We start from the raw sequence: 27526 nt of genomic DNA on the forward strand, positions 1-27526 counted from the left end.
TGAAGTTAATGAAATCAAATAAATTTTTGTATTCATGCAATAAAATATTAATTGTTCAGTATTTCTTCTGATGTAAATGAAAAGCTATTCAGTTGCATCACTATACAGATACCTTTTTCTATTTTTTCTCAAAAAATTACATATAGGAAATGTTCAGTTTTTCTTTTCTTTTTTTTAAAGAAATATTCAACACGTTCTTTAACACACACACACATACAAATGCACAAAGTACACTAAAACATGAATCTGTTTTTTCTTGAATGATATAATTACTTTTATTAGATATCTTTCATTTATACGGTTTAGTCAGTCTTGATTATAAAACATTCTAAGTTGGTTTATGCTGGAGAATTTCACTTTTGTATACACAATCTGTACCTCAAAAGTTTTTCTTAAGCAATGATTTTTCTGAACATTGCAACAATAATTTTCACATAGAATTCAAAACTTACAAGTACTAGCTTTTTATAAGTTCTTTCATTAAAGATATGTTTACTTTGTTATGTACTTTATAAAGCAAAGAAATACAAAAAGTTTCAATTATAAGTACATTATATGAGATTTCTTCCAAATAACTAAATAATTGATTTTTTTTTTATATCCAAACAAATTAATGATAAATACTCAAAAATATATTGCTGTTTTCCATCACTTATTTTAACCATTTTATATACACATTAAACCCAATTACAAAGACCACAAGATGTCAAACAAATCAAATTATACTGTACACGTAGTTCAATTACATGTACAGTTAATTTCATGACAATATTTTCCTTTTTTTTAAAAAAAAAGGTCACAAAATATAATATGTAAAGCAACAAAAATACTTACAGTACAGTAACAAATTATTAAAACCAATGCATTTCATAAACACCTGAAATATCAATTTCTCTTCTGAAAACAGCTGCATCATGTACCACACGTTAAAATTAATATAAAACAAAAAAGGGATAATATTATACCATGCAAACTAAATCCATTAATAGTTTTTAAACCTAATACATTTTAACAACTTCATTCTGTGTCTGATGATGGACAAATAAGTTGCTAAGATATATTAAGTAAATAAATGTTAACATTTTAAACCAACTCCTGACTAGTGAGGCGTCATTTATATCCATTGAATTTGTTTTCCTTTTCACAATGGGAATATTTTAATCAAACAGTGTTTAACATTACCCAAATTTACAAAATAGCACTGTTCTGCTTAGAAAAAATTTGTACAATTTGAATAAGCAACTTTTTTTTTTTCTTTTTTGTTGTTGATGTTAAATTGGGAAACTTCATCTCGCATATCCAGTCAGTTTTCAACCGTTTTTCTTGATATTCATTAAAATATTTACTTTCAAGCTTTATTTTGTTAATTTCAGTATTCACCACTTATAGATATAAACCACAAAAACATGTCCAAATCTGGCAGCTGTATTAATAAACTGCAACTGCACCTTAAAAATTGTATCACCGATACCTTTGGCAAGCTAGGTATCATGATTTTTACTTATTCTTGGAAAAAATCAATTTATATTAATAGATATAATTTATTTTTGCTAAACAGTAACTTCCTATTCGTATGTTGTGTAAAATAAACTTAACAGTATTCAATAAACAATTATTTTGATCTTCTGATTATTTTGCAATGACTGGTATTAATACCCATACCAGATGTTCTGAGATATATATTTTATTTCGAGTGGGTTTTTTGTCATCAAAAACTATAAACTTAAATTATGTCTTTTAAGAGAAAAATCTGTATACTTTTCAACCAGATTTAAATTAACATAAAAATATGTTTAGGAATGAAAGGAACATTTAAAAAAATCTATACAATACTTCCCACATCCGGGGTTTATTCTTAAGTCTTCAAAACTTCCCATTAGAAATCCCTTTATTCACCATCAACTGTAGCTTTGTGCAGCTAATATTTTGAGAAACAGCAAATTGCTCCTCAAAGTACTTTATTTACATGACATTGAAGTTGGTAAATTATAATCTGCTCTACCCAATCATATCTAGCCATTGCTTTTAACTGTTTTCAAAGATAAGCTTTGGTAGTAATTATTCAGACTTCAGACCACATCATAAAGAGTTCTGATGAAAACTGAAGAAATATTTCAACTTTCATTTCTGCTCAGCTCAGAGTCTTGATGTAAATAATGCACTTATAAATTTATTTCTTCTAGACATCCCAAACTATAAGTTTATATTTGCAAAAAAAAACTATTAACACCTGAAAATGCAATTATCCATTTCAAATGTTCTCAGTTATTTTCCTTTCCTATTAGTGATTTTATCATTACAAACTTCAGTCTATAAAACTACAAATATCTTTATAATTTCTTTTTGTTCCAGAAAATGTTTCAGGTGATGCTTGTTTATAAAATTACAGGATTTTTCTTCTAAGTAATTAGTTATGTTTAACTGATAATGAGCATATACAGTTAAAAATAAAAACTGTGTATCCAATACAGATTCCCACAACCGTTTTTCTCTATATTTCTTGCATAATTTTTTTTTTCTTTTTTAATTTGATATGCAGGTATTTTCTCAACCTCTAAGAGATACACAACATACATGATAGGATGCCACTTTGTTTCTCATTGAGTATATATATGAATTTATTATTACAGCTGCTATGAAACAAGTTTCAGAAGACCTCCAGTGTTCTTATAATTTGACTAAAGCAACTGATCAATTGACAACTTAATCTCATTTTCAACAAGCACACCAGGACTCTTCTTCATCTGGTGAATAACGTTTTTCTGTCAGTTTACCATAAGATTTTCCTACAGAAATGACATCAGACTTCAAATAAGTGTTATCACCTGTGCCCTGCCTGTGTAGATGTGGAGGCATCATTGGTTTGGAATTTTTCAGCTTATGTGCCAAAGTCATAAATATTGCTTCCACATGATCAGCTTCATTATCATCTTTTGCAGAAGTCTCAAAAACTGGCATGTTGTGAAGGTCAGCAAATTTTTGAGCCACATTTGTATTGACAGCAATTCCATCTTTGCAATCACATTTATTACCAACAAGAATACGTGGAATGAAGGTAGTTAGGTGATGCTGGTCACACTCTTCAACCCAATGTGGTAAACTTTCAAATGAAGCAATTTTAGTTACATCATAAACAAATACCACAGCATGAACATTTCGATAATAATGTTGGACCATGCTTTTCCTAAACCTTTCCTGGCCTGCAGTGTCCCAAAGTTGCAGCTGTAATAAAAAAACAAACTATTGATAACATCTTTTCTTTCCATTTGTACAAAATAATTATACACTAACTGCATGTGATTGTAAAATAAAATTTAAAGTATGAGATATAAATGAAGAGACCATCTTAAGTTAACATTAAAGATTGTAGCATTGGACAAGACAATAAGTTGGGATGCTGCCTTTCCTCATAACCTATGAAGCTAAAGGCTGTGATTTTTAAGTTTAACATAAAAAGAGTGCCTCAAATTCCAGCTAAATATGGAGAAAGAATGAACTAAACATTGAGAATTAAAAAATTAAGATACATAAAAAGAACTTCAACCTGTGGTCTTTCATTAATTTATGATGACAAGTAAGATACCAGTACAGATAATAGCATAAAAACATAGAAAGGAAATATAACAAAATATGTTCTTGAAATAGGCTTCTGAAATTTTAAAAGATGTCCACTCTAAACACAGTGTTGATTTTTTACACGATTTTACCAACTGTATGCACTAAATATGTCATTGTTTCATGATATGATTCTCCAAAAGCCTAGTATTGTTATATGAGCTACAGTGTACATGAATGTGATTTTCACTCTGAAAGCTTTAAAGATTCAGAATGTAGAAAACTAAGCAAGTCAGTATAAATAGTGCAGTTTGAGTACTGCTTAGCTTCTATGTGATCCATAGCAAGAGAAATGGCATACAGTTCAGCAGTGAACACAGAAGCTGTAGAGGGGATTCTGTGTCCAACCACCAAACCACAATAAACAATGATAGAACCCATACAGTCACCTGATTTCGAACCATCTGTATAAATAGGAATGGAAAAATAGTTTAAAAGATGTTCAGCAAATAACAGACAGTATTTCCAATCAGAAGTGTCTGCTTTTCTCAGATGACTTAAAGACAGGTCACATTTGGGGACTGTAAAAAGCCATGGTGGGATGGGCTGACCAGTGGATACAGCAATGTTATCCAAGGACAGACCCAATTCATCCAACTGTGCCTGGATACAAAGGCCAAAAGGAGCAATGACAGATCATCTGTTCTGAAAACATATGACCCATTGAGGAAAGAAAACACAATCCCAGGTGGGATGCTTTGGTAATGAAACAAGTTTTGAAGCATATAATAAAGACAGTTGAAAACTGTAGAGGTGCAAAGAAGGTTCATGAGACTGTGTATAAGCTCTGAACTGGGAAAGTGCAGAAAGCCCCAGTACAGAGCTGAAGTCCTTGATGATGATTGGGGTCCAGCATCTTTAAGGCCAAGGTCCTAGGAGAGCGATAGACCAGTGATCCATAGTCAAGTTTCAATCAAATAAGAGCATGATATATCTTTAGCATAGAACATCGATCTGCTCCCCAAGTGGTGGAAAAGAGAACACGGAGGGTGTTCAGTGCTCTTGTACATTTGACCCGTAGCTGCTTGATGTGTGGTATAAAGGTCAGCTTATTGTCACAGATAAGTCCAAAGAACTTTGTCTTGGGGACCAAAGGCAGCACAACTTCACTGATAAAGAGTTCAGGATCAGGGTGAATACCCTATTGAGGACAAAAGTACATGCCAGTTTTAGAGAGAGAGAGAAGTTAGAGCCATTTGCTAAGGTCCACTTCAGTAAACCATTGAGGGCAATTTGTAGCTGCCACTCAATATACCTCATGTTCAACAACTGGCATGAGATGTGAAGGTCATTGACATAGAGCCCGTTTACAACAGTAAGAGGAAGTTGTTCAGTGACAGCATTAATCTTTACACTGAAAAGTATGACACTCAAAACAGTCCTGAGAGACTCCAATTTCCTGTAGAAAAGAATGAGAAAGTGTCAAACTCACACAAAGTTGGAATTTCCTGTCCACTAAAACATTAATAAAAATGGGCAAATGGTCACATAACCCATATATATGGAGGTGTCTCAAAATGCCATACCTCCATGTTGTATCATAAGCCTTCTCAATTACAAAGAATATTGATACAAGATGTTGTTTGAGAAAGGCTTTTCTGATTGATGTTTCAAGTCAGATCAGGTGGTATAATGGTGGAACGCTGTCATCAGAACCCACACTAGGTGGGCAAGGAGGTTGTTTGATTCGAGGAACCAAACAAGATGAGCATTAACCATCCTCTCCAAGGTCTTACAGAGACAGCTCATGAAAGCAATTGGATGGTAGTTTGAAAGAATTTTGGGGTCCTTCCAGGCTCAGAGAAAGGTAGGACAACACACTGGCACCAAGCATCAGGAAAAACATTCTCCTGCCAGATCTGGTAAAAACAATCAGAAGAATAACAAGAAAAGCAGAAGATAGATGGTGCAGCATTTCATAGTGTACATCATCAGGTCCAACCAATGTACTGCCAGATCAATGAAGGGCCAGTCTGAGTTCCACCAGTGTAAAGGGAAGATTATAGTCATAGAGAGAATCAGCTCAGAAGGAAAGAGGTGATTGCTCTGCCCGAATCTTAATGGCTGAAAACGTGGAAGAAGAAGCGCAAATGCTAGATACCTGGCAAAAGTTTTCACCTAGAGTATCGGCGATGTTCCGGGTATCAGCTACTTAATGGCCATCAGAGAGTAAGATCAAAAGGAGGAAAGAATTATATTGCCCACTGACCTTTTGAATCTTGTCCCTTATGATTTTGGAACTGGTGATAGAAGATATGCTGGTTGTGAACTTAATCCAAGATTCTTTCTGGCTTTGACATCTTACCCACCAAGGATATGCACAGGCCTGCTGGAAAGCGATGCAGTGCGAGAGTGTGGGATACCTACGAAAAGTATCCCAGACTTGTTTTAGAACTTTCCATGCCATGTGTCAAGCAAAGTTCCACTGCAGACGAGGATATCATGGAAAACGTGTAAAGGTTTTAGAAATATATTGAGCAGCTGCTTCTATAATACAGTCAGTTACTGCTGTCACACAGTCTTCTATTGATGGCTTACAAATGATGGCACAATCAAGTTCTGTGAGAGCAGTAAAAGAAGGCCAGATTGCTTGATCCAGCTTCCACCTGAACATGCGAGTCGGGTGGCATTGACCACGGCCAGTCTCTCTCAAAATTACAGTAAAGTGATCACTGCCTCGTGGATTATTGTCAACCCTCCATGAAAAATGGGAGAATAGTGAAGGGGAGTAAATTGAGAGATCAACAGCAGTAAAAGACTGACTAGGTACATAAAAATAAGTAGAAGAACTGCTATTGAAAAGAGAAAGGTTGTGATCAGAGAGAATAAGCTCTATGGAGCAACCCCTCCTATCAATATCAGGATAGGAAGTGTATCTTGGGATTTGCTGGAATGTATGTTAGGAACAGAGATGGGTATTGAAGTTGATTCATCAACTTTTTTAACCATGGAGGTCAAGACTTTTCCTTTGATTTGAGAATAATTCTTTTGGAGGCACAGAAAGATATGTCTGCACTCCCACTGTAGTAGTGGTACAAAGTGCAACAGTACATGTCCAAGATAAAGTGGTTGACAGCAACTTTTGAGCCTCAGGGTAAGTAATGTTTTGAATGATTTTCAAATGTTGCACCTCTTTTTCTTCCAACCATTTAGGGCAAGAACAAAAGCTGGACAGCTGGGAGCTATTGCAATAATGAAATGAGGGTCCGTTTCACACTCATAGGCATCATGGTCCTTGCCACTGCAGTGAGCACATGTCAAGAAAAATGCCTATGTCAAAATCAGAGCATTAGTCATGAGTAAAACCTCTAGTTGGTAAGTCATCTGTTTCGTGTGTCTCAACAGTAGACTAACAATTGCATTTCTTTTACTGTGAGCTTTATTTTAATAGCTTCAAATTGTATTCTTTCCCAGATATACTTCAACTGTGACACTTGTGTTACAAAACTGTGCAATTCACATGAAAATGTTTTGTTTTCACTGCATACACAGTATGCTTTGCCATGATACATAAGACTGCAAAAGTGTGAGAACAAAGTCAAAAATTAGTTTTCTGGCTAATTTCAAAGAACAATGGAAGGTAAATAGTGGGTGAAACATCATTTTATTAATCTTCACATTCAATACAACAGAAAATTAGTTAATGCTTTGTGTGTCCTCCTTTTGCTTCAGTAACTGCAGGCCATCTTTCAGGCATTGTTGCAACATATTTACTCAAAGTCCCTCTGGAAATTTACTCTATATATCTCTAATATACTCTTATAATGTTTCTTTCAAAGTAGCTTTCAATTTCTAAAGTTTCTGATCTATCAAACACAAGATCTGTTCAATATGATAGAGATTAGAGCTCTGTGGAGGCCATTGCATTATTTGAATGACTTCAACAGCTTCTTTCTTAGCTAAGTAATTTCTGCACAAGTTGGATAAGTGTTTTCCAATAATACACAAACCACTGGGTATATCATGACAAATCAATATCTGACAGTTCTTGCATTGGTCCATTTTGTCACCTACTTTGCAAATATTTCCTACAACCTTCACAGAAAAACACTCCCAAACCATCAAGCTGCCTCACCCATGCTTCATGGTAGGTACTATGCATTAAGATAAGTATCATTTGAAAACCTTTGTTCTGTTGGACTTACAACCTAAGCTTTGAAACAAATATTTTAAACTTGGACTCATCTGTCCATAACACCCTTTTCCAATCATCAGCAGTCCAGATTTTGTACTTTTTAACAAATTTCAGTCTACTGATAATACCTAGAGATTGAAGTAAAGGTTTTTTAACTGTAATATTACCAAATATTCCATTTCACTATGTAACAAAATTTGTACTTTTTCTTGTTCCTGAGCAGAAAGTGTTACTTCCCAATTGCTTATACCTAAAGTAAATGGAAAAGACCTATTTTTCTCTTCAATTTTTTTTTTTGTGACCTGGGTAATGAAATTTTCATATTTACCCATTTTCTAGAACATTCCAGATAGATTCAGTGCTGAGTAGCTGATAGAGAATTTTCTCAAACTTACAGGAATTTTCAAGAACTTTCTAAAATGTTGTAGAACTTACAAGAATTTTCAAGAACCTTTTAGAATTTTCTAAAACTTTCCAGAGTAATATATATACAGGGACTCATCACTCATCACTTCACTTTAGTTCTAGCTGCCTAAATAAACACATAGGCCTATCTGATTTTATCAGAGATGGCATCAAGAAGCTGCAAGCATTCTCGAGATGCATTCTGCTATGTATGTGGCCAATTTATCAAGACAAGAGCAAAAAAGTACTCTGTGACAGCATCTGCTAAAATGTGTGAAGCATACAAGGCATATTTCAGCATGCCTGTCGGGGGTCAAGACAAACCCTGGGCACCTCATTTTACCTGTGAGTACTGCAAAAAAACTCTAAAAGGTAAGACGGACAATTTTTGCATGTTTGAATAGTAAGATTTTATATTATACAAATTTCAGACCTTTTAAAATTTAAATATCTAATGGACCTCTAGAAGGTGTTGTTCCCACCATTGCACATAAAGTTGGTCTTATGAAACAGTTTGTCACAGCTCTTGATAAAGAGTCTACAGCCTTCAAGTACCTTTCAGACTTCTTCCCTAAGCTGTCTGAGGCAAAGCTCAAAGCTGGTGTCTTTGTTGGACCACAAATAATGATCCTGTAGTGCACAGAATTCCCCAATAAGCTCAGAAGGAAGGAAGAAAGGGCTTGAGGCAGTTTTGTCACAGTGATTTGGGGCTTCTTGGACAATCACAAAGTTGAAAAATATGTGAAACTGAATGAGGCTATGATAAGAAACTACAGCAAAATGGGTTGCAGGATGTCCCCGAAAGCCCATATCCTTGACGCTCATCTTGATAAATTCAAGGAGAACATGGGAGCATATTCAGAGGAGCAAGGTGAGCACTTCCACCAAGATATACTAGACTTTGAATGCCACTACCAAGGAGCATATAATGAAAACATGATGGGAGACTATATTTGGGGACTGACACATGAAAGTGATTTACATTACTGTCACAATGTTAAAAAACTACTCACTTCTAAACATTATTGTATAACTTCAGTATAAATACATGTAAATCTTGATTCATATGTTGTTTAATTCAGACATTATGTAAATGAAAATGTGCAAATTTGCTCGTTTTTACATAAAAAATAGATTAATTTCAAAATTTCATTATCCAGGTCAAAAAAGTAAAGTCTTAAGGGAATAATGGTCATTTTGTGTACTTTTACAACATAAGCAATTAAGAAATAACACATACTATTCAGGAACAAAATTTGTGTTACATAGTGTTTTTATTGAGTCTTCCTAATAATGTAGATCTGGACATTTTTCTGTTGTTTGGTACATGGTCATTTATCTCATGCTTGAAATCAGTGGCAGTCTTCATTATGTCCTAAAGACTGCATAAATGAAGAAAATATTAGTATCGTTAAGTTTAGACATTCTGCCTCTTCCTTTCCTATGTTTTAATTTACCTATCTTGGTCTAACAATCTAGGGTGTACTTGACAGTATTTGAGGAACACATCAAGTTTAAAGCAACTTGTCAGAGAGTCCAAACAGCATTATATAAAGCTTTTATGTGAACTCTGCTCTACTGACAATTCTCTATACTTTTCAGGCTGTGGCATGACAACAAAACTTAATATATGTTGCTAAACACTGTTTTTATCAAGGTTTATTTGTGGAGTGCTATTAATTAATTTAAATTGATTTTTCTAGCATATACCACTTCCATATCATAGCTCCTAGCTAGCTTCTTTCTATACAGTTAAAACACTGCATGGAATATCATGACAGTTATTTCAGATCCCAAAGTTGTTTGTTGTTTCCATATAAAATGGAAAGAATACTAAAATATTCTCTTCTATTAACAATTCTGCACAGTACTGTATTTGCAAATATGTTTTGCCCAAACAACAAAAACGAAGTTGACAAAACATTTCTGACAGTTATAACACTAAATTTAATAAAGAACCAACTTACTTATCATTCATATTAATACAGTAATAAGTTCTAATTCTATAAAGCACCATTACTTATCAGCCATAATTCTAAATGTTGATAACTATGCACACTGTAACCATAACATATTGAACATATTAAAAACAAAGCTTCAGTTTTAATTTTCCAATAGTAAATACCATGAATATTAAAATTTTGTTATTCAATGTGAATGAGTGGATTGTACTTGCTTATAAAACTCATCAACCCATTAGCCGAATAGTTTAGTCATATAGTGTTTCTCTTTTCTTGCATTTACTTCCATTCATGAAGTGAAATTTGTTGTCATTTACTCAAGTAGCCATAAATCTTTGACTAACAGATAAATTTTGTAGTTCAAAATGAAAAGCTTTAAACAAATGTCATCTCATAGGACAGCAAACTCTTTAAAAGTTTGACCCGTCTATAGACTTACATAATAGTAACTGACTAATTTTATTTAGAAAATGATTTAATAAAACAAAAAATAAATGTGATAATAGGAAGCATTTATAAAATGTTTTGGAATCCTCAAATTCCATCAGAAGTGATCTGGAGGAACAAAAAATAATATTTGTAACTATAACAAAAAATATATATAAGAAATAAACAATTTAAATATATCAATATAAGACAAGACAAACTATCAAACTAATATGTATAAGGTGAGAAAAAATAGCCAAGCATTAGTGACAATGATGTCGAACAATATACTTGGAAACTGTGCACCTACACAGTCAACATTAATATCACTGTGGGTTTGAGAAAATCTACAGAATCTATCCTGTAAATCCTCTTTTACCTGGTTATAAGCATTACATTCAATTTAAAACTGTTGCTTAGCAACAAAGCTTCTACTTCAAAGTGGAGATGGCTTATTCTGAACTCTCAAATTTTTACAACCATTTCATACAAGACATGTTCTTAGCATGTATTGAATTACTTATGAACAACCTATATATACAGGAGTTTGAATGTCTGAACAGAAACTCCTAACTTAAACATACAGTTTCTTTTATACCAGTTCTTAAAGTTGATAGATGTAACTGTAGTAGCACCTGTACAAAGCAACTGCAGTTTTATTTATTGTTTTACAGGTTTTTTCAACACAGAAAAACACAAACTTAGATAACATACAACTTTGAATTATAGCATACTTGATAATAATAATTGTATTAAGATACATTAAGAGTAATTGATTTAATTACATTTTGACTGCAATGCAGCAACATGAAGAAAAGGATTTACAATCAGTATCATTCTGATAAAATTAAAAAGCACAAAATGTTATCAAATAAACGCAATTTCCCATGTTCCTGTGGCACAAAATACCTGGTGCTAAAAACCACACTGAACAATAGACTGATATCAAAGGCAGCATCAAATTGTCTGTCAATAAACTACAGTAATATTGATCCAGATAAGCTTTAAACACAAGTATTTTAATCTCAAGATAATCTGCAATAACAAAATGAAATTTCAGTACTAAAAACTGTATTTATTTTGCATTACAGACTTTATATCACCATCCAACAAATGACATTTTGGCACTTGCTCTTCTTATTCCTGAATTAACATCTTATTAAAGACAACCTGAGGTAATTATAGTGTAAATTAAACATAGTTAGCACTTTGTTAATTGATAATATTAAACTGGCATAATTTTCAGTTCAACAGTAATGCTGAATTACACATGATCACTAGCTGATACTTGCTGTACAACTCATTTATTAACCTTTCTTTTCTTCATTTTAACTTGTAATTTAAATGAAGTGTATAAAATAAACTGAAAATTACACAGAAGTTTAAAATATTATTTGATCTTTTCTTCCCTGTGTAGTAGACAGTTCTAGCCCTGCTTGAGATAAAAAAAAGACAGGCCACCACATAACAGTTGAATAAATACAATTTGTAGGAGTTAATGAAAAGCAAATAAAATTGTACAATTGCTGTATAACAACAACAACAAAAAAAAATTTGTATCAAGATGGCTTTTTTTTTTATTAGTCATATATACTTTTATATTTTTCAAGTTGGCAAATGAAACACGTACTGGCAAGCAGTAGAAATATTTGTCATTCAAAGCTTTTATTTTTATGTAAAATAATCTGTATTTACATAGATATGAACATCACCTAAAGCACTGATAACACAGCAACACAAGAAACAAAAAGGTACATCAAACTTGCACTTCAATAAATCCGTACAATAATTAAAATTTTCCTCAACTTACCTTTCAAAAGAACAAAGAGCTATCACCTCAGCCACTACTAAGAAAAATGTGTTATATGTGTATACATGTGTGTATATATATACATGCAAAGTCACTGTAACAACTCACCCCTACACATAATAATATGAGATGTGCTAGGCTACTACGACACCATATATAACCTCCTTGGGCAGTATGCCCCTTGAGAACTGTGTAAACCAAAAACTCATTATTGAGAAAGCAAGCAGATGGACTGGAAGTGTGAAGGAAAGGTGGATGGATTTGTGGAAATGTGTCTATAAGAAACACATTTTCAACTATGGAAAATGTTAACTTCAAACAATGTTACTCACCTCTCTACAGAAAACACAGCAAGAATCCCACATTCAGAAGACAGTAGATAGACTAATATAAATAAAGAAGTTAAAAGATTATCTTCTTTCTGGCCTACAACATAACTGTCAACTCAATTTGATGCCTAACTGTAATTATCAGCATGAAAACCCAAAACTTTCTTAAATCACCCATATGATTGTGTGACTTTTCCCTTCTTGCTTGGAGCAATCATTTTGGAAGATAGAAGATGCAATACTGACATAAGTGTTCATGCACAACACAATGGTAGATTATTGGAGAAGATGTGATACTGACATAAATGTTCATGCACAACACAATGGTAGATTATTGGAGAAGATGTGATACTGACATAAGTGTTCATGCACAACACAATGGTAGATTATTGGATGGAACCAAAAAGGACAAATTAAAAAATGGTACAGTGAGATTTTATTTTACAAAGAAAAACTAAAAACTTAGGTATGAAACTCAATCCATAGTAAACAACAGTACAGTCTGAGATTTTATAAACCAATAAAAAAATCACAGTCACCACTGCCAACCTGTAGTACTTGTTAGATATGCCTAGAATTATTGCCTAGAACCTAAAGAGATTGTAGTTATGAGTTATATAATTTCTACAAAACTTTTTTGGGGATGCAAACAAATTTAAGGTGGTTCTTATCATTCTTTGCCACATCCTGACATTTCCACTATCAAGAACCAATTACAAAATTAATCATTCATGTAACCTTGAACTTTGGCATGCTATCTTCATATATGTATACAGTTTACTTACCTTAATCTGTTCACCCTCAACTTCAACTACTCTTTCCCTAAAATCAACTCCAATAGTTGCCTCTGTTTTTGTAGGGAATGAACCGCTACAGAATCGATAGGTAAGACATGTTTTTCCAACATTGGAATCTCCAATAACTATAATTTTAAAAATTCGTTTTTGTTTTTCTATGCTGACAAAACTTCGAGAACTTGCTTTTTGCTTAGTGGTATCACCCATCTTTCTGAACAATATGAAATCTATAATAAAAGATCAAATATAATATTAAAACAATTATAATTACAAATTGCATGCACTAACAAAGAAAATAATTTTGCACACAAAAATTATTTCTATAAAATGAATTATGTCATTTTCAACAGAAACAATTTTTTTCTAACCTTTGTTTTTAATCTCCTGTCTGTAATAAAGAATTTTAAGGCAATTTAGTATCTTTTAAAATAACAGTCCCAGTCCAGCATATTTTAATATTATGGTCAATGGAGATGAGGGGTAGCACAACTTAGTCTCCTATTATTAATGTATCAGTATTCTTAATTTTCAATTTTTCATTTAGTCAAACTTTCAAAATGGCTATACTGGCAGTATAAGTTATTGATTAAAATTATCTTAATTATGCTGTATGATAATACAGATGTGAAGTATTATATTTAGTTATGGTTTTAATCCTCCATTTATTAATTTGACAAGTCAAAGGGAAACCTCAATGGGACAAAATACCTTCTGTTATCTTGCTCATTATGTTCTTGTCCTTGATATTAAACCACCACAATGCAGTTTTGAAGCTAATGTGCAACTCAAAACACATTTACAGAACATGGAATTTGAAATTATCTTTACATATATTTGCTCTTTTAGCACATACATTTATATCGACAAAATGCACTAGGTCATTTAACTAATAATGAAGGCTTAATAATTCTGTTTAAAAAATAAATCAATTTACCAAACACTTCACGACCAAAAACAAAAATGGCACAAGTATATGAATATATAAGTTATTTTCAGTCATGTTATGTCAACTACTTTAAAAATGAAAAATAAAACATGTTTGTTTGGGCACACTGAAAGGTAAAATCTTTATTACTAGTTACAGTCAACTAGTTTCAGTAACACAGTTACCATCATCAGGGCTAGTATCTACAATGACTAAGAATAACAATGTTTCAGGACACCATGAAACTTACTGGTTGATCTTGGCTGTCCCACCTATGACATTAAACTAAAACTATTTATATGTAATTTTTACAAAAATCTGAAATTCAGTTTCTATCATTTATATACTCATCAAGCTTTCTTTTGAACTCACTTAAACGTACTGCCTCCACAACATCCAAAGGCATCCACCCTATTAAAAAAATAAAACTGTCTTCGCTGAAGATGTCTTATATTTGTATCATCTATTCCTACTATTTGAACTGTAAAGTGTGAAAAAAAAATAGGTCAAAAAACAAAAACATACTAAGAAACCAAATAAACAAAACCATAAAACTATGCTCACCAGATAAATTTAACGATGAATTAGACAAAATAAAACAATACTTCATCAACATCAATAAGTTTCCTCCACAAACCGTAGAAAACATTATACGCACACACCTAGACAGAAAGCAAAATCAACCAACAAAAGTAAATATATCTCATGAATCAAACAATCACGAAATCCTATACTGTTGCATGCCATATATTCCTGACATCAGCAGAAAAATAACCAACATTTGCCAAAAACTAGTAACATAATATGACATTCCAGTTAATACCAAATTTATTTAAAAACCAGGCACAAAACTAAGATCTATACTATGTAAAAACTACACTGACAAACACCACACCAACATTATTTATAAAATACAATGTGATAACTGCCACAACTTCTATATTGGAAAAACAAGTAGGAAAATGGAAACCAGATTCAATGAACATAAAAAGTCACCTTCACATGTTTTTGAACACTGCAAGTCAAATAAACACAACATAACCACAGAAAACACTCAAATACTAAATAAAGAAACAAACATAAACAAACGTAAAATTAAAGAAGCCTTACTTATACAACAACTTAAACCCAAAAGAAACCAATATAAAGGAATGCCTTTATACCTATATAAAATAAAATAAAATTACATATTCAAACATCTAACACCGCCCTCTACATTCTGACACTCAGTTACACAACTGCTTCCAAACATGTGGTCAGCTTCCAGTCAGTTACTTCTTTCTTTCTTTGTGAACCTGACGATGACCGAAGAAGGTCGAAACGTTGTTCGCTCTTCTATGGAAAATATTTTCTCAACCCAAACAAGCCGTTTTTGCATATATATTTCTCTACAAGTGAGTTTTCTCAACATCACTGAATTCCCTTTACAATCTTAAATACTTCAGATTCAGCCTAACTGTTCTTTTTTTCAAGAGAAAACAATTTGAGAGATTTCAACCTCTTCTCACGCAACAATTCCTCCATCCCAGGTAGCATTCTGGTAATTCTCCTCTGAACCCTTTCCATGTCCTTCGTGAGATGGTTGAAGTTTAATGACACAAAGTAACTAGGCTATCTGCACCAAACAACAGGAAATATAATGAATTAACCTATGTAAAAAGGGAATTATTTTTCGTTTTTTGAGTGATACAATTCCTGTAAGAGTGAGGAAAGTAAACAAAAGAAAATGTAAAAATAGATTAGCAAATTCAAAGGAATATAGTATACAAATTTAAAAAACGAAGCTAAACATTGGAATTTTTCTTCAAAACACAGAGAAATGTAAAACTTCAACAGAATTATAAAACCAATGGCCCATGAAAAGCCAAAAAACACAAGATGAACAGTGTCACTATCACCAATGACACTGTCCAAAGTCAAAGGTATATTTAGAAAATATATATATGCCTAAAATGGGTGCCACCATTCAGGATCATAATGACAACATCGCAGGGCCTCCCGTCTACAGGAATTCATCAACACAAAGTGATGTATTGGGGTTAGACCCCAAAATCACTAGGATTCTTTTCTCCCCTTCACAGGTAACCATCCACAGTATTTTCAGTTCACCTTCTCTGGGAGGACCCCCTCATCACGTACAGACATCCACACTGACGGGGTCCTTATTAAGATAAGAATCCCAAGACTGAACACAATACTTCAAATATGGCCTAAACAATTAAATTTTAACCTCTTTAGATTTCTATTCAATAGTTCTGTAACTACAACCTAAAATCCCATTTGCCCTACCACTAGCAATAGCACACTACTTTGATGTTTAAAACACTGATCAAGTATTACACCAAGTTCCCTTTGTTTTTATGACACTGTTAATGTTATTCCATTTCAAGTTATAATTCAAACTGTGATAACCCACATACATTACCTTGCATTTATCATAATTAAAACCCATCTGCTACTTATTTGCCCAACTCAAAAAATGATCTAAATCCTTTTGTAAATCAGCAGCATCTTCTTCACAACCTGCAACACCCAAGACCCCAATATCATCTGTAAATTTAAAGTTTACCTTTCATTAAGCTAAACCACAATTTTTTTTACTCTAAATGTTTTTTTAATATAATTACAGAATATGAAGTTTTAAGTTATTTGTACACATGGCAGATGCATTTTTAGTGACAAAAGTCACTAGTTCATATTAATGCAATGAAATCCTAACAAATCTGTTTAAAAACAATTAAATTTACCCAATATTTCAGGACTAAAAACACAGATGGCAAAAGTTTCATGAATGACCAATAATAACCTAAAATTCATGAAATTGAAAGTTGAAAATATAAAGCTAGTCTACCAAATAGATTGAGGTTTTACTCTTATCATTAAAATATTCACTTACCTCAATCTTAATCACTTTGATTTTACTTTACTTCCTCTCTCTATGCACATTACTATTAAAATTGTAAATTCTCTCACAGTGTACAAAAGTTACATTACCAGTATCGAAACAATTTGTTACAGTTCCTACAGCATAGACAGAAAAGTTCACTATACAAATACTAGAAAAATTATGAAACTTACAGGTACATTTTAACAATTTTGCTTAAAGAAGTAATAAGATAAGTGCTGAAATGGAATAACATTTAGAGTAATGAACACTGGAAGAGAAAACCAGTACTGAAAGCAAAGATGTTACACAAAATTATAATATTAGGTTAAAACTGAGCTTGTTTACTTTCTATACAGTTTTGAATTTTTCTGACTCATCTCAATGAAGTTTTTTATTCAAAAAATTGTTAGTGGTTTATTGCAAATATCATGTTAAAAGATAAACTAAAAACTATTAAGTATGCTATTATAACATAAATCATTAAAAACAACACCAATAAACCATTAACTGTTAATGCCGTTTGGTGTGTGTTGTTTTTATTAAATTGAAAACTAACATGTATGAAACATCTATCTCATGGAGAAAAACAAATATAAACTAAGTCTACTATGCTATTGCCATAAGAATTATAACTACCAAAGATTGTGTGGGTTGGTGGTAAAAGTTTTTTTAGAATGGATAGTTAAATTTAAATAGGACAGGTGATGGCCTAATTGAAAGGATTATTAATTCAGATGTAAGAGTAGCTTTAAACTAGTATTACATAATAGTGCAGTCCAGTATAAAGTAAATGTATAACAAATAAAATGTAAACAAAAAATTGTGTAAAGTAACAACAAATTATGGAAGTAGTTGTAAAGATAGGTTAAATTATTACTGTTATAATTTCTTGAAAATCAGGGTTAGGTTATTTAATAATGATAGACTACTAAAAAAGAGATGTGGCTTTATATGTAAAACAAAGAGTTGATGATATTACAAATAATGGCAAAAGACTGAATTTATTTGGGATTATGTTGTGGGCAGATATCTGGGGAGAAGACAACTCTTTCTCAAAATGTACAATTGTAATTATGTTAAACTTGTAATAAAGTTTTCTTCATTATTCATTTAAGCCATTTCAAAACTTTATCAACATATTATTGTTCATCAATAATGTGAGTTGGGTGTCCATGAGATTTCAAAAAGCATCTTGTAAGGTGCCACATAAAAGACTTGTTAAAAATTATTTCTATAGGTGTGAGAAATACCTTGGTTCATTGCACAGAAAAGTGACTGAATGAAAAAAATATAAAAGGGTTGTTATAACTGGAATTCAGTCACATAATTAATGTTACAAATGGGGAACCTCAGGGTAAGACCTTTGCTCTCTCTGATTTACATCAATGACACAAAGTAATGGTAGAAAACAATTATTTAAAAGTTGATGATAATACTAAGGCTTTGAGTTTTGCTTCTGTACAAATGCAAGTCTTTACAAAAAGACTTAGATCATTAGGTGAGTTGGACAATTTGGTTTGGTTTTGAATTTTGCACAAAGCTGGACAAAGGCTATCTGTGCTAGTCCCTAATTTAGCAGTGCAAGACTAAAAGGTAAGCAGTTTCTATCACCACCCACTGCCAACTCTTGGGCTACTCTTTTACCAACAAATAGTGGGACTGACCATCACATTATAATGCCCCGACAGCTGAAAGGGCGAGCATGTTTGATGCAATGGGGATTTGAACCCACGACCCTAAGATTACGAGTCGAATGCCTTAACCCACCTTGCCAAGCCAGGCCAGAACAGTTAATAAACAAATAAAGCAAACAATTTTCTCTTCTTGTTGACCTTTATACTCAGTTGCTGCTTCTCATAGGTTGCTAAGCCTTAAGAAATTTGACAGAACATGAAATGAACTAATTTTTTTACAGGTTTATATATACATTTGAATAACCAAAAACTCATAATTTACTATATCAATACCACAAAAATCTATTATCATTTATCAAGTTTAATAGCTGAGGTGTATTTGCCTTAACCACCTGGCTATGTCATACCTTCTGTGTTAAACATAATAAAATTAAACATTAGTTGAAATACCTTTTATTAAAATTGATTAAATAGGCATGCTTATAAGTCATGGAATGTACTATTAAAGCTTGTGAATATAAACAAGTGATTCATTATAGAAACAGTGGATGCATATTTAGTACAATATACTGATAACTACCTTGTATATACACTTTACAATTCCTTTAACTTCAAAATTTTGAGATTTCATTCATTTCCAGAATTAGAAGATAGATATTTCATTGGCAAATGACATTTTGTATAATACATAAGTTTATGCATGTAGATTATCATAATTTGCATTATAAAGGTAATTTTGATGAGAATAACCAAAAGTGTTATGGAATAATGAATCTTGATGTTCTGTTAACAAGTTTCAAAGTCATTCAAGCAGCATGCTGTTACCAGTGGCATGGCAAATAGGATTTTAAGTTACATCTACAGCACTACTGAATACAAGTCTAAAGAGGGCATCCTTTCATTGTACAAGTCAATGATTAGACCACATTTGGAATATTGTATTCATTCTTCTGGGCTCTTAACCCAGAAAAGGGCATTGAACTGATAGAAAGTGTTTCATATAAAGGCTACTAGAATGATACATGGGATAAAAAAGTTGTAATATAAAGGTGACTTAACATTTTTGAAATAATTTACTCTTGAAAAAGTAGTAGTTAAAGGGAATCTGATTAAAGTGTTGATAGGGTAAATACATTTTTTTTGTTTTTTTACACATGATGATAATGGAAGGATGGATTATCAGACACACATACAACTTACTGGCAAAGTGGAGTTCATCTTCAGTTAATACAGTTTTATTTTCTAATAGGGTAGTTGGACTATAGAATGAGTTGACTATGATGTGGTGGATACAGTAAATTTAAAGGAATTAAAGAAAAGACTTAGCAAATATCTGAATAATAATAGATGACTTTGAATAACATGTCTTTTGTTGTCTTTAAATTTCAGGTAATAATTATTGTTATGATTTATGAAATAAAAACAAGCAATGTAAGTGATACTGGAAAAAATGTGAGTTAAATTTTTAAAGTATATACCTTTCATTTTCTTATTCAGTTTAACAAGGAAATAAAAATATGAGTAAAAGTTTATTATGTCAACCACACTAAACCTTTCACATCCAGTAATAACAAATCATATCCCCAAATAGTATTATTATTACCTATAACTTATCTGTTAATAAGGCTGGCTATGACATGACACACAGTAGTAGCAATAGTATGTTATTTATATTATCATATCATTTACATGAACAAAAATTTTATAAATAAATTGTAATTATTAAAACTTTTAAGTACTTTACAAACGAATATTTTTTGGGTAAGAATACAATCTACAGTGGAGGGTACTCAGTATCTAACTCTGCCTAAGTTTTGTGTGTCAGCAACTTTAAAAAATTAGATATAATCAGTTGATAAAGGGAGTGACAAAATGATGTGGATATCTTACGCTACTGCAGTATAAACTGCAGTACAAGTTTAACAACTAACGTTAGCAGTACACTTTGTATTCAGATTATGATTAGTACATGTTTTGAACAAGGAATAAAGATAGAACTACTACTATAATAGCTAACAACATTGACATTAGTCTATTTTAATTTTAAACCTACAATAATTTCACGCAAGTTTAGTTTACAGCTCATATATAATTACTGAGTCGGAATATACAATAAACACTGAATAACTCACTAAATTGACTAACTGAAAGTTTTAACTCTTCAATTCGAAATATGTTAGTGCTAGTTTCTAACTATATTACTACTTGTACTAAACACAACAATTACACTAATGTTACAGAAGTGGATAAATCAAATCGTAAATGTAAGGTGCGAGATTTAAACAAAAAACAAGTATGCCTAATTTTGGCCTAACACCTTTGTGATGAACAATGAAAAAAAGTCGTACATTTGCTGTTTATGATCAAACACGTCAAAATGATGAAAAAGGGAACTCTTCCGTTTATCTTTTGAATTTTTCAAAGTTTTGAGAAATATTCATTTCCAGAAATCTTCTCTCATTTACTAACATCAGAATTTATAACTATGTTTTATGCAACTAAATTTTAAAATTAAAGCCTACCCACGCACCATCACTTACAGTTACAAATCACTAAATGTTAGATTTCTACTGAGATAAAACATTAGTTTGATTTGCATTGTGAATAAAGTGATGTCGAGTACTTAAAGAGGGCGCTAGTGGTAGAAAGAGGGGTAGTGATAAAATAAAACTTAGTTATCGTTTATTAGCGCAAAGCTCATAACAGGCTATCTGCGTTCTTATTATGGGTATAGAAACCCATTTTTTGTATCAAAGGCCTTCAGGCTTACTGCTGAGCCAACTATGAGCCTTAATGTTATGGAACTCGAGCTAAATCGTCATCCTTTAACAGATGATTGAATTTTAAAGTAATTCTGTACGTCATCTCATTTCTGATCCCTCAGAAATCAACTCCTTAAAACATCAAGCTAAGCAATATCAACTATAAAACTCAGAACAAAAGTGTATTTTCTACATGTGGTAATACTAACACAACTATGATAAGCTTCAAAGAAATTTATTTTAATATTACTGTAGTTAATAGAGTAAAGCTTGGCATGATGATTAAAACATTCAACTCGCAAGTTCAGGTCATGAGTTCGAATCCCGTCATAGAATACACTCGCCCTTTAAGACGAGGGGCTTTCTTTCCTCTAGTATATCACTTCAAAGTTAGAAGTTGCCATCATGAATAGCCCTTGAAAATCTTTTCACTAAATTCAATAAACAAACAAGCAATTATTCACCCAAGCTGTCTTAGCTTCTGATGAACAAGTACATTTAATAAACACATGGTGCAGCTCATACAAGAAATTTTATGTCTTCACTCAGAGGCTTGGAAAGGAAAAGGTCGTGGCATCCTTCCAGTCATTGATGTTTCAATCACATAACTCTTCTTACAGATGATAATCAAGTAGTAATCACAAATATAGAGCCCATGCAATATTTTCCAAGAGCCCATAAGTAAGGAATACTACTTTTTTTCAGTCATTGACTGCTCAACCAAATCACACAACACTACCAAATACTTTAGAAAGCAAAGGTTGGAAATCCTTTTCATCTATTTGTTTCTCAGTTTGTTCTAAGTGTTAATTAAACAGTTATCATCTAATATCTGGCAAAAATTTCAATTATTGAAACTGTGCAGTAAAGCTAAAGAAAGGCAAGGATTTCAAAGGCGCTTTTAGTAATCAGCCACTTGCCTTAATAATTGTTCTAGCTAATGATAAGCAAAAGGTTTGTTTGTTTTTTTGAAATTCGCACAAAGCTACTCGAGGGCTATCTGTGCTAGCCGTCCCTAATTTAGCAGTGTAAGACTAGAGGGAAGGCAGCTAGTCATCACCACCCACCGCCAACTCTTGGGCTACTCTTTTACCAACGAATAGTGGGATTGACCGTCACATTATAACGCACCCACGGCTGGGAGGGCGAGCATGTTTAGCGCGACAGGGATGCGAACCCGCGACCCTCAGATTACGAGTCGCACGCCTTAACACGATAAGCAAAAGGACATTGGACATTATAATGCTTGAAAAGCAAAGATGGTCACTTCCATTCGATCATTGCTTGTTCAAAGTAGTGATCAATTTAGTGTTTAATTTCGGAAATAGTCTCATCCATATTGAATGGTTAGTCAATCATAAAGTCCAGACCAATATTTGGATCTGACTTTCACTTCTATCTTCAACAACTTATAAAGTACGATATAAATGTTTTTATCTTCTTCTTCCTCATTGGATAGCTGGCATGGCTCAATATGGCATCCTCATCTTCCTCTAACTAATCAGTCTTAAGCTGAAACTCATGGGTCAAGCCAGTGCGTGACAGGTTCATTTGTGACATAAGTATACAACTTATCAATGTGTTCCTTATGCTTTCAACTTCATTATGGCCACTATAATTCGTACATCATTAAATCACTCTGCATCTTTATTGACATATGAGCATATTTGCAAATCAATCTGCATAACTCTGTGTGCTATCATCATATATGGCAGTTGTTTATCTCAATCAGTTTGGCTGGGATCATCAAATTTGGCAAGCATCTACTTTGTAGTCTATGTCACCTGTTCTGCCAAACCACAATGTTAAGACTACACCTTCACTACATACTAATGCCTAACATAAGTCATAGAACAGTTAACTATTGACCTTTTCTCCCTGATTTATATCGATTTCTGTGTTGCTCCAAACTATGTTATCAGCTGCTTAACGCCAGTTACAAACTTTGCAAATGTATCAACCAACAGATAAACTGTGACCAATTCACAAAATAGTCAATTGCAAAAAAGTATGTTTTAATGACCTATCTCAATCTCTGGGAGCGTACCAGTGATATTAAACCCTCGTGCTAAAAGCAGTCTTTAGGTGATTTCGTTGTCCAGCTTGAATTACCACACACACATACAAGATGCAAAGTATATGTGTGCACTCCAGCATACAGCTACATAGCCTATTGCTCGTAATTACAAAACAACATGGATACTTCATTCCTTGTTGGACAGATAACTGTTCAAGTTACCACAGAAAATACTTTATTTTCATCTGTGACTTCAATAATCACGTTACAGGTACCAATGAATTAGACTTTGTATAAATTAAACCATAGAACACTTGTGGATACAGGGGTACTTTTATTTCCTGTGCTACATAAACTTATTTAGTCCACTGTTTCTAGATTCAATCTTGCTGACATCAAGTAACTTTCTTGTAGAACACCAGTTTACTCTTTGCACAGGTAAAGCTTGCCTATACTATAAGCAGTACATCCACCATGATTATGCCAATGCCAGCTCTGAAATCAAAAATTTCTTCTTCCATTCCACGAATAGCATTTTATAGAAGGAACTGGAGATCAACTTTCTTTTTTACACCTGGCCTATCACCATTCATAACCATTCATCTTTGGTGAAACTTAAGCCTTTCCCACGAAAAAGAATGCTGTAACATTCTAATTTTTACCTAAACCTTTGATTTTCAAAACAAAAATTACACAATCCAAATTAAAGATTCTTAATATACCACACTTGCTGTTGTTCCTTCTTCTAACAACAGGAACAGGTTTTGATGAGAACCAACTCTTAAATAGACTATGTAAAAAAGCAAGACTACTTTAGGAACAATTTGGCAACCTTTAAACTTACTAATCAACATTGCAAAACAAATTGTAACTGGGAATTAGAGCCTTCTAAATTCAAAGGAGTAATTACTTGGTAACAAATAAATTGTGGGAATGAAGACAACTTCATGTTGGTATGACCTATTGTAATTGTTGTTTCAAAAACATGTGGCAGTAAAGGATTAACAACTGAACTAGTGCCATTACATAATTTTGGATGATGAAGATTTCTCAGTAACGTTCTAGTGAACCAACCTTAAATTTCAGAATGTGACTTGGTATTCCTGGTGGTTCAAGAAAATTTAAGAATTCGGATAGATAATTTAGAATACCAAATGTAATGAGAACACTGTCTGATCTGTAGGTGAGTTCCTGTTCAGGAACCTTTGACAATAATTGATCATTTATGTCATGAAAAGTATCATTTCGAGGTGTAAGAATTATTCTTTTACCCAACCATCAATAATTTTGGTAATTTTGACAAAATTAGGGAACGTTTTGTCCTTTAGCTCTTCTGCATCCTTAACTAAATTACCACATTTTTCTGGAATAGTAATGCAGTTCTTTGATTGATTAACTGGAAACTATCCAGTACTTAAGAAGTTTCTGAATTAAACAGTTTGCTTTTACATCACTGAGGCTATTAAAAACAGAAAAAATAAAAATAAACCATAAATTAACACATACACTAAGCATTCAACATAAACAACGTTGACCTAACAGCAATATCATGATAGTTTTGTTACTAAGTGACGATGTATAGTGTTGAGTATTATCAAAAGGAGCGTTACATGAAGACAGAAACTGAATTAAATGCCAAAAATTAGTTTTTGTGGCAGCCTGGTGAGAATTTTGCCCCTTTAGTTACTTTTGAGGACCGTGGGAGTCATCTACCACGTTTGATGATAACTGTTCAAATGTTGTGTAAGGAGTTAGTAAACAGACAAACAAACAGTTTAGCTATATATATATAAATATAGATAGATAGATAAATATTCGTGATGACGAGAAATCCACTTGAAGTTTAAATGTATTCTCAAGACAGATGGTATGGGTATTAGCACTTTAATTAAAATAAAGTACAAAACAACGTTTTGACATTTTTAGGTCATCTTCAAAAGATGAAATGCACATTTCATTACACATAATGTATTTACTAGTTCTACTGCTATTGCAGGAAATATTTTTGCCTGTAAAGTTAATTAATACACCTAAGAATGCCACAAAAGTAAGATGACAAAATCAAAAGTTTGGAGCTTTGAATACAGGATGTTATTGCATTTATTTCTTGGTGGATGTGTTTTTCTGTGCTTGCTCTTCTTAATACTTGTGTAATGTCAGTTTAAAAGCTTCCTATTAGATGAAATGGAATTCCTAATAAGTTGGAGGCTTTATGAGCAAGCAGAAGAGTTTGTCCCCTAGGGGTAAAACTGTTGAACAGGTTCTACCTCTGGAACTTGCCCTCATTGCAGAGAAAACACATGTTAATGAGGATCAACTTGATTACTTTAAAGCTGGTGGTCCTGAGACTGAACGGAATAGCCTCTAAACAAACTCAAACTGATGACAATCAGATCAACCAATTCAACATAGACCATCGTTCCTTGTGGACAGCTAAAATAAGACTGGATTAGCTACAGGAGAATAACATCTATCACCAAAGATGTTTTACCATCAGGAGAAACAGGTGTCTCTAACAAGTAAAATTTGTCACCTATGGGACATGCAGAGGGGTGGACAAAAATGGCCCCCCTTTGAAAATATGTTAAGTTATTATGTCTTTTATTACCTAAAAGAAAATATATAAAACTATATGCTTTTAGAACACACTCGACGAGTGTAAATACTTTCGTAAATACCTGAACATTTCATGATTTTAGTTACATTTCCTCATAAAACTTATTGTGCACCTGCTGTAGTTTCTTAGATCTTCTTATTACAATTAGACTACAAAATGAGCAAACATGTTTCTCTGCAATAATCGAACGTTAAAATGAAACTCGGTATAACACAAACCAATTCCACAAGTTAATATTTAGTCAGCATTCCCTTGTATTTCAGTACTGCTTCACATCGACGTAGCATGCTCTCGATGAGTTTGTGTAGATATTCCTGAGTGATTCACTGCCATCCTTCTCTGAGTACTTCAAAGAGTTCATTCTTTGTATATGACTTGCGATATTTCGTTAATCAATTTAACTCAGCCCATAAATTTTCAATCGGAATTATATCAAGTGACTGATCTGGTCATTCCATAACATCAATTCTCTTATTTCTAAGATATTTTTACCGACTCCACTGTTGCAGAGAAACTTGTTTCATCATTTTGTAGAATAAGTGGAATAATAAGCTCTAAGAAATTATAACAGGTGCTATTTATGAGAAAATTTAACTAAAATCATGAAAAGTTCAGGTATTTACGAAACCTAGTGTTAAAATTGGGATTTAAGATCATATTTGAATAGATATCAAGTGCATTTTAAAAACGTATAGATTTATATATTTTTCTGTTATCCAATAAAATATATAGCTAATAAACATTTTCAAGGGGACCACTTTTTGTCCACACTCTGTATGTGAGCCTTTCTGTTGCGAAATTTGTGTCGCCACTACCACTATGGACCATGAAGGATTATGAAACAATACAGAGCCCGAAGATAAGCTCCGTTTGGCAAGTTGTCACTTTGGCATCTGGTACCAGGAACCTAATTTAGGGAGTTCCCGAGCAGTAACCAAACCATATGCATCAAATGTCTTAGATTTCACACTCTCGTGATATCTAAGTTGCTCCTAGAAATGTTTGTGTCATAAAACCGGAAATTCCTGTAAGCAATGTAAGGCACATCTCTCCCCAGCATTCAGGGACATGCCTAAGAAAGATCTAGGTTTCTTTGTTAAATGTTTTTATCAGCTCATTACATGAGATAGATAGAGTCAAGAACAAGTTGTACAATACTTGTTGAAGCCAAACGTGAAACAATTTTACAACTAATAATATCATAAT

At 32.7% G+C, this 27526-nt stretch overlaps 1 protein-coding gene across 4 annotated transcripts; it reads right to left on the reverse strand.

Annotated features, from left to right (window-relative positions):
* Positions 1–249: 249 nt before the first annotated feature.
* Positions 250–21549, reverse strand: LOC143237144 (ras-related protein Rab-33B-like). Of its 4 annotated transcripts, none has more exons than XM_076476068.1 (3): positions 21273–21549; positions 13467–13705; positions 250–3222 (listed from the first exon to the last, which is right to left on the reverse strand). In XM_076476068.1, exons 2-3 carry the CDS (start codon positions 13683–13685, stop codon positions 2716–2718), a joined length of 726 nt encoding a protein of 241 aa, XP_076332183.1. In that variant the 5' UTR covers positions 13686–13705; positions 21273–21549; the 3' UTR covers positions 250–2715. The 4 variants fall into 4 exon arrangements, with proteins under 4 accessions (XP_076332183.1, XP_076332184.1, XP_076332181.1 ...); XM_076476069.1 differs by having other exon boundaries at positions 21242–21539; XM_076476066.1 differs by lacking the exon at positions 21273–21549 and adding an exon at positions 14968–15067.
* Positions 21550–27526: the final 5977 nt, after the last annotated feature.

Source organism: Tachypleus tridentatus, chromosome 13 (assembly GCF_004210375.1).
Source record: "Tachypleus tridentatus isolate NWPU-2018 chromosome 13, ASM421037v1, whole genome shotgun sequence".
NCBI classification, from domain to species: domain Eukaryota; kingdom Metazoa; phylum Arthropoda; class Merostomata; order Xiphosura; family Limulidae; genus Tachypleus; species Tachypleus tridentatus.

Bases quoted from the DNA above. Each gene is read 5' to 3' on its own strand.
- LOC143237144 (XM_076476066.1), bottom strand. From the start codon at position 15,052: ATGTTTTCTACGGTTTGTGGAGGAAACTTATTGATGTTGATGAAGTAT. The intron at 13,706-14,967 runs GTGAGCATAGTT...CTTTTATTATAG, and splicing joins TTCATCGTTAAATTTATCTG to ATTTCATATTGTTCAGAAAG. The intron at 3,223-13,466 runs GTAAGTAAACTG...TTTTTATTACAG, and splicing joins TTGAGGGTGAACAGATTAAG to CTGCAACTTTGGGACACTGC.